The sequence below is a fragment of the Mauremys mutica genome, chromosome 5 (genome assembly GCF_020497125.1).
Source record: "Mauremys mutica isolate MM-2020 ecotype Southern chromosome 5, ASM2049712v1, whole genome shotgun sequence".
Lineage (NCBI taxonomy): Eukaryota > Metazoa > Chordata > Testudines > Geoemydidae > Mauremys > Mauremys mutica.
This window is the reverse complement of record NC_059076.1, coordinates 56,973,442-56,990,778: the sequence shown is the minus strand read 5'-3', so window position 1 is coordinate 56,990,778 and position 17,337 is coordinate 56,973,442. Positions and strand designations below refer to the sequence as shown.

At 40.7% G+C, this 17,337-nt stretch overlaps 1 protein-coding gene across 1 annotated transcript in view; it reads left to right on the top strand.

The window, feature by feature from the left end:
* Nucleotides 1-17,337, top strand: part of INPP4B (inositol polyphosphate-4-phosphatase type II B) — a 516,678-nt gene that overhangs the window by 444,123 nt on the left and 55,218 nt on the right. The window contains exon 25 of the mRNA XM_045019298.1: nucleotides 8,435-8,547. Coding sequence (XP_044875233.1) covers nucleotides 8,435-8,547 — 113 coding nt within the window. The remainder of the gene's footprint in view (nucleotides 1-8,434; nucleotides 8,548-17,337) is intronic.

Sequence of the window (17,337 nt, the reverse complement as noted above, 5' to 3'; positions counted from 1 at the left end):
ATCCATACTTTTTGTCATCTCAAGATTGGTCAGGTCACTTACCATCGCTGCGTCTCACTTTTTCCGTCTGTAAAATGTGGGTGGCCATGTTTATCCACCTTTGTAAAGGGCTTTGAGATCTATAGATGAAAAGTGTAAGTGTGTATTGTTGTTATGATGTGTCTATTCCTTATAAATTTCTGCTGCTGACTACAGCAGCCTCTGGGCTAATAAATATTTCTTGCAGGAAGCATATAACACCTTTATTCTGTGATCTGCTTCTATTTTGTGTCCCGGAGTAATTTAAGATGTTATTTTTAACTATAGGGCATACAATGGGTTGGGTCCCAGTTACTCCAAAATTGCCTCTTACTGCATTTGGGATTGTCAGAGGCAGGTGGTATAACTCCCACATGGTTTCACTGCCAGGGGCTGAAGGCAAGGGGATTTCAATGAAGAGTCATCGAATAGTGGAATTTGCTTTCTGCCCTGGTTAGTCAATTTTATTCTGTTGACCTTCAAGTCAATCTGCAAGGCTGAAGTGTTCTCTGGCTTTTTTTCTAAGGGGCAGGGTGAGTATTGGGGTGAGATGATGGTAGGTGTCAGCTCTGTAGGGAACATGGTTGGATTTGGAGAGTTTATTATTCATTCTGGACACAGAACTAATTCATCATGTTGCTTTATATTATTTATCCGTGCACTGAGTGTAGAAGACCTCTGTTTCATTTGATTACCACTGAACAAAAGCAACTTCTAAGCTATATATATATATATATATACGATTATTAATATGTATATTTATACCACATGTGTGGTGGTGATATTCATGTGATAAATTGCAGAGCAATGTGGTAAACAGATAATCATAAGAGTCAGTCCCCAAGAAGCTTGCAATCTAAACAAAGTTATTTTTTGTGGTTTTCCTCTCTAAGCCTGTACAGTTGTCAGTATTAAAATGTTCTGCCTTTCCATTAAAGGATATAGTAAATAGTACCAAAACCATGTTCTTACAACTCTCTCTCTTTAAAAACATCTTTTTTTCTGAAAAAGGAGACAGTTGGAACACAGTATGATGTGGTATGATATAAAGGTTTTATCACTTTTTTACCACATTAAAGTTCAAGCTTCATGTCATCATCTTCAAGGGCCTTCACATATCTGCTTATCTCTACTTATCTTCTCACATCTCTTGTCACATTGCCCTATGCTCTGCCAGCCTACACATGTCTGTGATGGTGTATATGAACCCTATGCTTCAACAGCCACAAAAAAGGCTAATGACAGAGCAATTATTCCCCCTCTGTGGCTAATTAATTGACTAGCAACAGCCTGGAAAAAAAGGCCAAAGCTCAGGCAGAAGTGGTGGCAACCAAAGAGGCTGGGAACTACCTTACAGAGGCTTCTCAGCACAAGTCTGACAAAGAGACACCTACGGAACAGACCTAGAAACCCACTAGGGAATGGGTTGAAACTTCCTAAGGCCCATATTGCCAGGCACTTGAGAAGAATCCAACACAGGGATTAAGGAGTAACCTTTATAGGCTTTGAAGGCCATGAGAATGGGGTCTGAAAGAATGAGCATACCCTTAATAGTCTCTTAGTTAGAGGTCAGGGAGTCGAGCTCCCCCACAACACCACTTCTTGCCTCTCCTACAACTCTCTACATGTTTTCTTTCATGCCATCCCTTAGACATGGAACATACTCCCTGATGTGGCCACTACCATCTCCTGCTTCAAATCTCTCAAGACTCACTTCTACCATGACGCCAAAATGAAATTGCTCACCTAACTATGGCTAGTCAGAAAGGTAGTCGGTAGGGTTTTTTATGTGATAATATATTTAATATCTTGGTCTATTGCTTATCTTTTAGTCTGTGAGCTCTTCAGGACTGGGATTGTGTCTTCCTGCATATGTGGACCATGCTTAGCACATTGTGAGTGCTAGCATAATAGAATAAATGTAAATTGTTACATGTTTGGGTTGATTAGCATAACTCAAAGGGCCTTTGCTATTCATGCATCCGACAAAGTGGGTATTCACCCACGAAAGCTCATGTTCCATTACGTCTGTTAGTCTATAACGTGCCACAGGACTCTTTGCTGCTTTTACAGATCCAGACTAACACGGTTACCCCTCTGATATTTGCTATTCAGGAGTACTAGAGACATCCCAAATTCATGCCAATAAACCTTCATACTACATGACACCACCATTTATTTCTTCTGTAGAGGTCATGATACTGAATAGAAAGTACACTAATAATCCTACACAGGTTGACTAATATGTTCAATCTGAGCTTCCCAGCAGTATACAGTTATTTTTGTATAATACCTGCTATTTTATAACTAGCTAATATATTCTTCTGTCTCACTTATGATGAGATGACAACAGCAATATAAACAGACAGACAAGCTGGTTTATTTTTTTTAAATGAAAGTTATTCACAACAGGTGACTTTCAGTGCTTAGCAGCATTTTTCACCATCATCATTACTGCTGCTTATGGTTATTTTCTCACTGTTTTTTGACAGGTTTGAGTCAGAGCTTTGTGGGTTCATGTGATGAATGTTATCAAGTGCACACTTTGCATTCACAACATAATTATACTCTGCATAGGCTAGTAGATTTTTTTCTTGCCAGAATCTTTAACAGCCACTGGAATTAGTGGTGTTCAGGTTAGTCTTTTTTTTTTTTTCACCTTGAGAGATAATCAGAAAATTATTTTCTTCTTTTGCTGCTGCTTTCTGACTTTGGTGTTTGAAATAGACATCTCTTTAATCTGCAAATGAGTGGAAACTTAAGTACTATGCAAGAGAGCCTCTCTTGCCTGAAGCTGCCAGAATTGTTGCATTAGCTGAAGAGTAGTCTCTTGCTAATGAATTTACTCACTACTTGCATGCAGCAATAACCTAAATAGGTGACAGGCTGAGAAACTCAGCTTTTCAAATGGCTGCATGAAGTGACTTTACCTCCGACACCATAACTCCTAATTTCTATTAAGTAGTCCTTCAGATTAGTGTGTATGTGTGTGAGCGTGCGTGCACACACACACACATTGCTAAAACAGATCACCTACTACCTCCATTGGACCTAAATAACTAAAAGAAAAATTTTCATGCAAATGGCAACCCCTAGTTTTCATCACCTGGGTACCCACCTGTGAGGCTGACCCTGAGTGTTTGTTTATATGCCATGTTAGTAATTTAAAAGGGATAGAAAATCTTCAATCTTTTTCTCTGTTTTCTGGTCTTACAGTTATTAATCTCCACAACAGAGACTTATGTTCTGGAAAGTTTTTCCTTCTTTTTTATTCTTCATCTTACATTACTTATTAAAGATTGGAGCTCTTGCAGTATTATTCTGGGCTACCCTGTGATGTGCATAATGTGCAATGGTTATCTCACACCAACCATTACTCCCCTGATTCCTATCTTCCATGCATATTCTATCACTGTCAACAACTTCTTCCTCCTTTACCCATGTCAACAATCCCCCCAAATCTACCTCTACTCCATCTGCTATTTATAAAATGCTACTGTCAGCTGTTTCATTCTGGGACTCATTCTGGTAATAATTTGTAACTGTTCTCCCATGTGTCTTCCTCCTTTCACCTCGTTTTTACTGTTGATGCTGTCTTTTCAGTCTCCTTGATCTTACCATAGTAATTGACACTGTGCCACTCCATCTTCCTGGACCACCTCCAGATCTATGCAGGCATCTCTGGTTCCCTTCAAGAACTATGCTTATCTAGCCTCACTGCACATGTCTGCTGATGTACTTGTTTTATTGCGGTTTCTCCATTTCTGGTGAGCCAAGAGCCCTTGCTCTATGGAGATTCATAATGTTTTGTTCTTGTTCTTGTTCTTCTTCTAGTCTTTTTTTATTTACCTTCTTCCTTCTCTGTTATTTTCTCTCCACCTTTTAACTATGTGTACCATAATGCTGATACTCAACTGTATATATATCATTCAACATCTTTAATAGCTCACCTCCATCCACCCTCTCTGCTCTCTTGACTTGAGGCTTGTCTATAAAGGGAAGTTAGTGCGCAGCAAGATAAGGTGTGAATTTACAGCACACTAGCTACACTGCAGTTACTCCCTGTATGAGCACTTTTACTGCACACTTTGTGAGCTTTAGCTTAGTACGCTTTAAGGTGCAAGTGCTCAGCTGCACTCTAGGGCTTTCGCTGCACTGTAGCAGTGTCCACATGGTGAGTTACTGCATCACAAGCTGATGCACTGTAGATTCACATCCTGTCTTGCTGTGATGCAACTCACCATGAAGATAAACCCAAAGTAAATGTTCAGCTTCATTTCAACAGCCTTCGGTTAAATGTCTTGCAGACAGACATCCCTCTCTTGACTAAGTGGAGCTTACTATTGACCATTATCTATTCTTCCACACCTCATTTATGTGCAGATCTGCCCATCTCCACCTCTGCAAAATTGCCCAGGTATGCCATTGATTTGCGTCCCAGCCTGTTGTACTACTAATTCACCTCTTGTCTTCACTATTGGATTTCCCTGTGGCCTCCAAAAATCCCAGCTCTTCAGACTCCACCATTTCAAACATGCTGTACAAAGACCCACATTACACAGTCACGGCCTGGCCCAGTCCTGCTGTCTGAAGAGATAGCACTCTGCTGTGAGAGGATCTGAGCACTGAATCCTACCTGCTGCTAGTCATCCTGGGACTGAGTTGTAACTGATCACTGTTCCTACCACTGGGCCACTAAGGCATGCTCACCACGGATACCCACCCCCTTTTCCCTGAAACAGGTTTCTGTGAAGTGAGAGCCCATTCAAAGGCAAAGGCCCTGCTGGCAGGAACCCATTGTTCAAGCAGGTGAAAGCCATTCTCTACTGATTGTCCCTTGATTTGTCAGACCTTTCCAGGCTGAGTTTTCTTCCTGTGTGCCAAGTTCCTGCTACAAAGTGGATAGTCTAATTTACAATGACAGTTGCAATATTCTTAAAACCAAATGGAATTCGTAACTGGACATAAACATTTTTACCAAGCTGATGGCCCTTTCATTTCTGGATTCCTTTCAAACTTCTTTTTAAAAAGAAAAAGAAATAACTTTTCTACGTAGCTACTATAGCGCACATTATTAGTCTCTCTCTTGTCCCCACTCTCTGCTCATCTGGCCTCCTCTGTGTGCCTCTCTACCGTCTCACCACCTTTCGTTAGCAAACTTCTTCCTCCATAGTTCTTGCCATCTGGAGCAGCTATTCTGTACCTCTTTGCTTCATTGACTTTCCATCTTCTTTCAAACCACAGATGAAAACAGTTTTCACTTGCGCATTCATCTTCATTTCTCATTCCCTTTGACTCTCTACTCCTATTAAACCATACATAATAGTGAACTGTTTTGGGATAGTTTCCTACTGAAAATGCATACAAATAAAGTTCTATATAACCCTCTCGATTCAGCCAAAATACAGTACCACTTTTACAATATCCCAGAAGAGCTGAACATATGAAGGATATGAAAATGTAGCATACTTATTGAAAAGTAAATTTAATAAAACATACCCAAAGGTAACAATATATGGTGAGAATGATTGTTCACGACTCACCCTAAGAGGCTACTAGCATAAATGTAGATTAAGCTATGCCTCTGTTGTTTTAAATTGCCACTTTGATATGTGGGCAATAGCCACACCCATGTCAGGATGCTGTGGGATGATATGCACCACCCTGAGAAGAGAGCTGCATGCAAAGCACTCTGGAGCCATATGAAAATCAAGAACCTCTGCTTTGGTGCCATATTATGTGTGCAGAGCATGCATTCTCCAAAGTACAACCCCTTTGATAGGATACAGTAATTCTAGGACATATTTCTTTATAATCCACAAAAATAATTTGACAGTTTAATACTGTTATATGATTTAAGGATTCACATCCAAGGCATGAGTTATTTTAGCAATACAGTTTATTAAAAGAATATTCCTGTACCCATGGTAAAATGCATGTATGTCCAAAATTAAGGATTTGCTAGGATGTATTTGGGAAAGACCATATTATGCTGCACTTATATATTTTCTTAATGATAATATGATAAAGTTTCAAAATATCTATAAACTCCTTTCTGCATATTCACTGTATGTATTGTGATTGTGATAGACCCAGGCCAGTTGGGTACAGCAGAATAGCAGAAGGCAGATATACTGGCCACTGGATTAACAGTTTTCTGTTCCCTGACTGACCAGAGCAGGGGCTGCTCCAGGCTAATGAGAACACCTGACTCTAATTAAGCTGTAAAGAGTCAGGTGAGGCCATTAAGTTAATGTGACCACCTGACTCTAATTAAGGCCCTGCTGATACTATAAAAAGGGCTCACTCCAGTCCGGCAGGGGAGTCAGGGAGCCAGAGGAGAGGAAGTGTGGCTGAAGGGCTGGTTACTGAAGACACCCTAAAACATCGTTAAAGGAGCCCTAAGGTAAGGGTGAAGAAGGGAGAAGCAGGAGAGCTGTGGGGAAGTGGCCCAGGGAAATGTAGCAACTCTGGCAGTGAAAGGTTGGCTGCCAACAACTGCTACCATTAGGGTCCCTGGGCTGGAACCCGGAGTAGAGGGTGGGCCCGGGTTCCCCCCAACCCACCACTACGGGAGCATCTCCTGGAAGGGGAAGTCAGGTCCCTGTCAGGACAGGAGGCTGAGCAGAAACTGTGGGAGTTCTCTCACCAACCTCCTTGCAGCCTATGATGAAAAGGGCTCAGTAGACTGTAACCCTGGCTCTAGAGAGAAGGGCTGCGTGGAGGGTCACAGTGAGCCACTGAGGCTAAGCATAAACCGCCTAGAAGTGCAGGACCCACAGGAGCAAGGTCAGAGTTCTGCCACAGTATGCTGTGTGTTTTTTCAAAAGTAGACACAATGTGCAGATAAGATAATATATATTTACATAGGCAGATAAGATAATCTTCAATAAAACAATTACAAAAATGAATTACAAAGCCAGCTTTTAAAGTGTTCTCTATTATTTCTTCTGTGTTCTTTTTGTAGTGCAATATTGTATGTGGGTCGGGCAATGCAGAGAGCTTTTTAACATATTTCTTTTTATGTATTTTTAAAATTACACCTCTACCCCGATATAACGTGACCTGATATAACACGAATTCGGATATAACATGGTAAAGCAGTGCTCGGGGGGGGAGGGAGGAGGGGGCTGCGCACTCCAGCGGATCAAAGCAAGTTCAATATAATGCGGTAAGATTTTTTGGCTCCCGAGGACAGCGTTATATCGGGGTAGAGGTGTACTTCTCAACTACATATCATGAGTGAGAGAAACTATCACCTTCATTAGAGATAGAAAATAAAAGTCTGTAGATCAAACAGATATCATTCTGCCTGTGATCAGGTTAGGGGAATGGCTATTTGATCTGCATTGTAATATTCTTTTTAGTTTTCACTCTCTGATCTGGAAGTAAATCTTGGATCTCTCTATTTCAGAAGGATTTGGTTTTAGTAGTGGGGGGATCCCTCTGCCTGGTTTTACTGAGGCAAAATTACTCAATTTGCCAATTTGAAGGAAAGAAAGGCACCTGGATAGAATTGTTTTCATACCACTTACTGTGGGTTTAAGATATTGTTATGTTTTTAAAAATGTTAACAGTTGATAAATCACTTTTAGTTCATGTCTGTAAGAAGTAATCCAGAAAAATTGACTGCACTTGTCTCTAATAATTTTCACTACTAATTTGGAAAGAGGTAACATGGAAAAAAGTAATGTGCTATGTCTGTGCCCATGAAGCCCTAGAATAAATTAAAATGTCTAGTCCTGGATTGCTTAGTCACTTATATTTCCCATTGACTTGTCTTCAGTGGGAAATCTGGATATGCAAGGAATACACAACCAGACCCTCTCAGACAGTTCTCCATTCACTTCCAGAGCCTTTCTATGTTCTATTTTAAACTGACAACTAGAATCTAGAACTAAGGCCAAATCCTTCAAGGTGCTGAGTAGTTGGTAAGATGGAAGTTGAGGACTTTCAGCAGCTCTCAGAATATGACCTAGAGAAAGTGAAGCCCTCTGTTTACAGGGAAAATATTTTTTTTTATTCATTAAATAGTTAGTTGCTACTTTCTATCAAAATCTTCCTGAATTCAAAATGAGACTCTAAGGTCTGATCTACAGTAGGGGGAGATCGATCTAAGTTGCACTTAGATCAACTTACCGTGGTGTCTTCATCGTGGTGAGTCAACTGCTGCCACTCCCCCGTTGACTCTGCCTGCGCCTCTCACCAAGCTGGAGTACAGGAGTCGACGGGAGAGTGCTCGGGTATCCATTTATCGTGTCGTGTCTAGATGCGATAAGTCGATCCGTGCAGGATCGATTGCTGCCTGCTAATCCGGCTGGTAGTGGAGACATACCCTAAAGGTTGGAGTTTTTCTATAGTGAGGAAATCTTTAAGTCAGCATAACCATTATCACTAACTGTTTATTTCTTTTCAGGCCTACCAAATTTTCAAGAACAGAATGACCTAAAGAGATTACTAGAAAATCTCCATCAAAATATCCAGGCTAAAAAAAGAAAGAATGTAGAAATCATGTGGGTGGCTGCAACGGTAAGCTGCTTTGTTCCAAATACTTTCATATATGATGTACTAATTTCCCATTACTTGTTGATATGAGAGCTGCAAGAGAATTTTTAAGGATGCACTGAGAAAATGCAGTGATTTGGGTCATAGAAGTACCTACATATTTCTAGACCAGTGGTTTTCTATCATTTTCATCTGCTGAGCTATTGTAAAAAAGTGACCCTCTCATGGATCCGTCTCCCCTCCCAATACCTGAATCCTCTGCTTCTTGATTCTTAACATTTTTCATTATGTAGATCATCTAGCTCATCACAGATTCATGGCACAGAGAACTCATGGAGGAAGGGTGAGGTCCCAGAGGACTGGAGGAGGACAATCATAGTACCTATCTTTAAAAAGGGGAACAGATTGGACCCAGGGAATTATAGATACCTGGAAAGATACTGGAACAAATTATTAAATAATCAGTTTGTAAGTACCTAGGGGATAGTAGGGTTATAAGGAATAGCCAGCATGTATTTGTCAAAAACAAATCATGCCAAATCTAATTTCCTTGTTTGGCAGGGATTACTGGTCTAGTGGATAGAAGGGAGGTAATAGACTTTATATATTTTGATTTTAGCAAGACGCTTGACAGTCTCACATGACATTCTCATAAGCAAACTAGGGAAATGTGGTCTAGATAAAATTATTATAAGGTGGGTGCAAAACTTATTAAAAAAGTAGTTATCAAAGGTTCGTTATCAAACTGGCATGGCATATCCAGTGGGGTCACACAGGGATCTGTCATGCGTCCAGTACTATTCAATTTTTCATTAATGACTTGTATAATGGACAGTATGCTCATAAAATTTGCAGATGACATCACGCTGGGAGGGGTTGCAAGCACTTTGGAGAACAGGATTAGAATTCAAAATGACCTTGACAAATTAGGGAATTGGTCTGAAATCAACAAGATGAAATTCAATAGAGACGCATGCAAATGAACAACTACAAAGTAACTGGCTAGGTGGTAGTTCTTCTGAAAAGGATCTGGGGTTATAGTGGATCACAAATTGAATACGAGTCAACAATATGATGAAAAAGGCTTATCTTTCTAAGGTGTATTAACAGGAATGTCATAGGTAAGACATGGGAGGCAATTGTCATGCTCTCCTCAGCACTGATGAGGACTCAGATCGACTACTGGAGAGAATAAAAAATGCTAAAATGTTTAGAAAACCTCACCTATGAGGAAAGGTTAAAAAAGCTGGATTTGTTTAGTCTTGAGAAAAGAAGATGGGGGGGGGACCTGATAAGTCTTCAGATATATTAAGGGCTGTTATAAAGAGGAAGGTGATCAATTGTTCCCCGTGTTCACTGAAGGTAGGACAAGAAGTAATGGGCTTAATCTGCAGCAAGGGATATTTAGGTTAGATAGTAGGAAAAATTTTCGAACTATAAGTGTAGTTAAATTCTGGAGTAGGCTTCCAATGGAAGTTGTAGAATCCCCACTACTGGAGGGTTATAAGAACAGATTGGACAAACACCTGTCAGGAACAGTGTAGGTTTACTTGGACCTGTCTCAGTGCAGGGTCCTGGACTTGATGATCTTTCAAGGTCCCTTCCAGCTCTACATTTTTATGATTGTATCATCATTAGTAAAGGCTCCTCCACAGGTCACGGTTCAAAAAAAAGTGGTCCACCTGCACACCTCCTGCACTGCAAGAGAGCTATCCGAGTTTTCTGCAGCTTTCCACGTGGAAGTAGTATACATCTGAGACAGCTGCTTATGGTGAAACTTACAAAGAACAGTTCATGGGACTTAATAAGACGCAGTCGGTTATGCACTTCTGGGAACCAGTCCTACACCTGGCTCTGCCTGGGCAGATTCCTGCACCCGTGCAGAGCCCTGTTGAAATCACTAGAGCTTTGTGTAAACACGGGCCTGTCCATGTGCTATATGTTACAGTATCAGGGCCTTGGTTAATAATACATGCCTGTAGGGATGTTAAATCATGTAAGATACTCCCCTCAGTATCTAGTTACTGTTTTTACAGTGAATCTTTTTTCTAAATTTAAAATAAATCCATTATTGTTGCATACCAAATTTCAGTTTTTATAAGTACGGTGTCTTACTTTTATTCTCTAGAGTCTAACAAGCCTCGGGGCCGGTTGCAAAACATAATTACTTGGTTTAGCTCCAGTTGAATATTTCTGTACACAAACTCTATTGTTCATAGTTTTATGTAATGAAGGTACTTTAATTTGTAAATGAATAACTAGCTGCTACTGCTATAGGCACTCTACAAATCATCTTCATGTAAATTACACGTATGTCATTCCCATAGCTACTGTCACCAAGGCAGTTAGGCCTTCCAACGGCAGTGATTAAAACACCAATCAACTAGATATGGTATTTGAAGAAATACAAACTAAGGAAATACAAAGCAAAAAAGTAATTCAAACAAAAAAAACCATCTTCTAATGATAAAAAGAAATTCATAAATAAATAAAACATGCATATTTTTTGAAGAGCTCTTGCAGCAGGGACATGAAATTTGGAAGGTGGCTTGTCCTGAGGTCAGACCGGGTCCTGGAGTCCTTTGCTGTCCCTGTGAAAATCTGTTCAGATTTCAATGAGTTAAAAGCTATCTGAAATCACTATTTGCAGTCCGAATTATGCTCCATAGAGTTTGATACAGGCTTGGTGCTTTTATTTAAAAAAAAAGCAAACATTCTGCCTGTACTGAGCCTGCTCCTCAACCTTACTGAGCCTCCTCGCAGACTTCCTCGGTCCTGAATATGCTTCCCAGAATCTCCATGCCTCATGCTGAAATAACCAAATACTGGTATGATGTCTCCAATTTTCTTCCTTCCAGGTGATATCCCCACCAAACTCTGCCCAGTATTTGGGGAGTTAAATCAGGGAGAAGCCTTTTCTTCCTATAAAGCAGGGGTAGGCAAACTTTTTGGCCTGAGGGACACATTGACGTTGCAAAACTGTATGGAGGGCTGGATAGGGAAGGCTGTGCCCCCTATCCGTCCCTTCCCACTTCCCACCCTCCTCAGAACCCCCCTCCCCAGAACCATCCAACCTCCCCTGCTCCTTGTCACCTGACTGCCACCTCCTGGGACCCCTTCCCCTAACTGCCTCCCAGGACCACACCCCCTATCTATCCCTCCCTGCTCCCCATCCCCTGATTGTCCCAACCCATGTCCACACCCCCTCCCCCAGACAGGTCCCCCAGGACTCCCATGCCTATCTAACCCCCCGCCATTCCCTGTCCCCTGACACCCCCCCAGAACCTCTGCCCCATCCAACTGCCCCCTGCTCCCTGTGCCCTGACTGCCCCAACCCCTATCCACACCCCTGCCCCCTGACAGTACCCCCAGGACTCCCACGCCTATCCAACCCCCCACCGTTCCCTGTCCCCTGACACCTCCTACCCCTTATCCAACCCCCTGCTCCCCACCCCCTTACCATGCTGCTCAGAGCAGCAGGAGCTTGCAGCCCCACTGCCCGGCTGGAGCCAGCCACGCCACCCACGCTGCCTGGCAGGAGTGGCAGGCCAGAGTGCTGGCGGCGCAGCGTGCTGAGGCTGCGGGGGAGGGGCCGGGGGCTAGCCTCCCCAGCCGGGAGCTCAGGGGCTGGGCAGGACGGTCCCACAGGCCAGATGTGGCCTGCGGGCCATAGTTTGTCCACCTCTGCTCTAAAGATAGTTTCTTATTGCTGCTCCCCTCTGTGTAATACCCAATGGTCCAAACTGTTTCCTCTCTATTCTAGCTGTTACTGGTGTCAGGTCTGTTAGCAATCTGTATACAAGAGAGGGGGGCCTCGTGAAGCAGCGGGGTCTCAAAAAGATTTTCCTTGAAAAAAACAGTTCTAAGGGACTAAAAGTCCACAGTGTTCTCTCTACCTTCAGTTGCCTGTTGAGGAGAGGATGGAGATGGAGCCTCTGTTTCAAAAGGCCCTGTCTTTCCCAAATGATAACTCATTTTTATAGCTGTCAGCCAGCTATGTAGGTTGGGGGTTGCTCAGTCCCCCTTCTCCCATTTAGGGAGAGACTGCCATGTATGACTGTCAAGGAGGAGAACAGCCCTACCACCAACATAATTTCCTTATATGTAACACATCTCTGAGGGAGGGTGCATGGTTGGCTGGCCATGGAGTATAGCTCCAAGGTTGCTGTCAAGAGGGTTCTCTTGCAGGATTTGACCTCACACTGTGTAGATTTTTGAAATCAGGGTGCTTAGTATTGGTATCCAAAGGGGTGTAATTTGTAACTTGGCAATGTAAAGTTTGGATCCAGATTCTCTGCTTGTGTAAACAGGCACAATGCCATGGATTTCAATGGAGCTATGGAAGTTCACACCAGGAGAAAATTTGGCCTTTAGCACACACAGTAGTCTAAATGCAAGCCCTTTCTGTATATTTTCAAATACACAAACTATACACGGCAAAGACATTTTACCTTTCATTAACGGTGGAAACAACAAGATTTCGATGACACACAAAGACTCTTTTTAGTAATAAAATTGTTGCCGTTTTATATATTGCTGATGCTATTTTGTAGTAAGGTAACAAATGTAACAATATGTATTACAATGTAAATCAACTCTGTGTAAAAAGGTAAGCCTTTTTCATATAGGAATTCTGCAATTATCATACAACATTACTCTCAGAAGAAATAAAAGATAAATCAGCATGGGACTCTAAAATAATCTACCAAGAGCAGGTCAGGATTTATTTTCACATCATGTCTCCAGAGGTTTCTTTTGTCATCCATTCAGTGAATCTTTAAAATATTTTCATAGAGGAAAAAAAGTGTTTTGCTGCTTTACAACCACCTAAAATTTGGCCTTCACTAAAATATATAGCCCTTATACTACCCTATTTTAAATTAACCCCCTGGAATTGGCAAGTCTGGGGCTCTTGATGTTTATACCATAGTATGTTAGCATTGTTGTATTGGGAAGTCACAATTTCTTGCTGTAAATAATTTATTAGATTATTGCAGTAAATATATTATTGCTCATTATAATGGGACTATATTTAATGTACATTTAAAGTCTACATTTGCCAACTGTTACCACAGACATTTCTTATTCTAAATATTGGGGGCAGAGGAAACTAGTTATCTCTGAGACCATTGCATGGCAAATGTTGGCAGATACTGCCAATATAAACGTGATCACTGTGTGAGTGGTGGGTGAAAGCCAAATTCTGCCCTCAGATACACTTATGTGTTTCCCATGAAGCCAGACTATGCTCTCACTTATATATGAACATAGAAATAATTACAATGGATAAGACTAGAGGTCTGTCTACTGCAGTATCCTTTCTCCAACATTGGCTAAACCCAGATGCTTCAGAGGAAAGTGCAAGAACCCCAATAATGCACAATTATGAAATAACCTGCTTATAGTGGAATTTTCTTCCTAACCCCAGTTAGCAATTGGCTTAGGTCCTGAAGTGTGAGAGATTTTATCTCTTATCCTAATATAACCGTGGATATTCTCAGTATCCATAGAAATGTCTAATCCCTTTTAGAATCCTGTTAAGGTCTTGGATTCAGTGATATCTTGTGTCACTGAATTCCATTATGTCTGTGAGTTCCATTAATTGTGTTGTGTAAAAAGTATTTCCTTTTATCAATTTTAAATATATCCTCTTTCCATTTCACCAGATGTCCCCTTGATCTTATATTGTGAGAGAGGGTTAATAAGAGCATTTGATTTATTTTCCCTATACTGTTTGTTGTTTTATATGTCTCGATCTCCTATTTAACCTAAACACAGTCCTAATTTTTTCAGTCTCTTTTCATCTGAAAGACTTTCCAAGCCTCTAATAATTTGTATGCCTTCTCTGTTCTGTTTGTGCAATATTTTTTGGGAGATGAGGTGAGCAAAACTGAGCACAGTATTCAAAGTGAAGAGAAACCATGTATTTATATATTTTAGTCTGAATAGTTTGTATCTTATTCTATATGCATTCAAACATGCTGCTTTTTTTTTTTTTTACTGCTGGTGTGCATTGAGCAGATATTTTCTTTGAAGTTAGCTGTACTGAGGATTTACTCTACGACAAGGTTTTAGGTTGACCTAGGTTTTATCCTTAAATTAGAAACTAAGATTTTTTTAAAAATTTGTGTAACTTAACTGGTTGGATTTAATGTAGTCTTCTTATAAATAATAGATCAGCCTGCTTCCCTCACTGCTCATCTTCCACGCAAGACAAACTCCCCTGTGTTTATTCATTCCTTTGCTCTGCCTGGGATCCCCCTCGGCCCAAAACTGGCTCTCTCACTAGCCAGCTCTGTATTTATACTTTATGAGCACACATTTGGGATTTAATCCTTCCCACCCTTTATTGACAATCCATCATTTTAGCTTTCCTGATGACTCATGAACTTCAAACATTTGCTATGACTCATAGACTTCAAAAGAGTAGTGCAAAGAGATTAATTTTCCTAACTGCTTTTACAGCATTAACTACGCTAACACTTTACTTCCTCCCCCCCCCAAAAAAAGCATTTCCACCAAAGCAAGAATGACATTCACAACACTGACATTCTATCTTCCCATCTCCTCCCCAAATATAAAAAATTAGGGCTGTTAACTCACGCGATTAACTCAAAAAAATTAATCACAATTAAAAAAAATAATCGTGATTAATCGCACTCTTAAACAATAGAATACCAAGTGAAATTTATTAAGTATTTTTGGATGTTTTCTACATTTTCAAATATATTGCCTTCAATTACAATGCAGAATACAAAGTGTACAGTGCTCACTTTATATTTATTTTTATTACAAATATTTGCACTGTAAAAATGAAACAAAATAAATAGTATTTTTCATTACACCTCATACAAATACTGTAGTGCAAACTCTTTATTGTGAAAGTACAACTTACAAATGTGAGGGTTTTGTTACATAACTACAATCAAAAATAAAACTTTAGAGTCTACAAGTCCACTCAGTCCTACTTCTTGTTCAGCCAATCGCTCAGACAAATAAGTCTGTTTACATTTGCAGGCAATAATGCTGCCCACTTCTTGTTTATAATATCATCTGAAAGTGAGAGCAGGCGTCCGGGGCCCCCTCAGCCCAGGACCCTGCAGCCCCTAAAGCCCCTGCGTTTCGGGTGGCCCTGCCTGCCAGGGAGGGAGGGGCAGCTCTCAGAATTGCGGCCATGGGGGGGCAGTGCTGTGCTGCACAGAGCCACCTGCACACCCCCTGCACCAAACAGTATCTGCCCCAGGTAAGTGTTCTGCATCTCCTGCCTGCCCCAGCCCTGATCCTCCTCCCGCACGCCCACCCTGAGTGCCCTCTCGCAGCCTAACTCCCTCCTAGACCCTGAACCCAACCCTGAGCACCCTTCCGCACCCTAACTCCCTTCCAGACCCTGGACCCCCAGCCCTGAGCCCCAGTGGTAAGCCAGGGGCACCTCCCCACCACAGTACACTACTCTACAGTATATAATGCCTTTTGTCTGCCCCCAAAAAATTTCCTTGGAACCTAACCCCCTGCATTTACATTAAATCTTATGGGAAAATTGGATTCGTTTAACATCATTTCACTTAAATTTGCATTTTTCAGGAACACAACTACAATGTTAAGTGAGGTTTTACTGTATAAGGTGAATTGAAAAATGTTATATCTTTTGTTTTTTACAGTGCAAATATTTGTAATAAAAATAAATATAAGGTGAGTGCTGTGTTGTAATTGTAATTAATATATTTGAAAATACAGAAAACATCCAAAAATATTTAAATAGATGGTATTTTTATTGTTTAACAGCGCGATTAATCACGATTAATGTTTTTAATTGCTTGACATCCCTAACAAAAATAAATCATCCAACCTAACCCACCCCCCTGCAATAAAGCATAGGTTTCAACCCCAAAAGGGAAGAAAGCCAAAAAGCCACTATGAACTTCGCTATTGATTTTACGTGGGCGATGCTCAGATACTACAGTGATGGGTGACAATATAAAACGCTAAGGTAATATAAGAGTCTCCTTCAACTGCTGTCTAGTAGTAAATAGTTGTGTGGCTCATATCCTCTCGTATTGGCTGGTCCACTTAGAGGTTAATAATTGCTCATTTAGTTCAAGTGGTAGAGGTCTGTATTTGAAGGTCAAGGGTTCATATTCTACTGATGATCCTTTGGTACTGCTAATGTTGGGAGCTTGTTACATTTTCACATGGTGGAATTTTTCCTCTGGATTTCTGTTTTTAAAAATTGGTTTTCTTAATTCACAGAGGAAGAAATCATCCTTAAACAAGTGTTAGAATTAGAAACCAGGATAATTTGTCAGTTTTTGTCATGACAAGAAATATGTTCCATATTTCAGTCTTTTTCACATATTTTCATTGTGTATACCTTAGACACTTTGAAGGTTGAAAACTATGAATGGCTTTATAAGTATGGTTTCAATACAGGGTCAGAATCCTGAAAACCATTACCATTACCATCAAAATCCTAGGTACCCGGTATCTCCTCACCATATCACTTCATTCATATATTAAGCATTCATACACCTGAACTATAAATGAAATAGGTGGACATCACAGAGAATGGGAAAAGACAGTAAAAGCCTTTTTTCCTTGTAACTTTTACCAATAATGGAAATCCATTCCACCACAATTACTTCCTCTTCTGAATATAAAGAAATACTACAGTATCTCGGATTCCACAGGTTGGTAATTGGTAAGTTTAGTCATTTCAATGACTACAGTTATTCATACTTAAGAGTAAGGACAATATACATTTTGTAGGGCTTGGTGGTTTTTTTTATTTATTAAATCTTCCTTAGCCCTTTCCCTAGA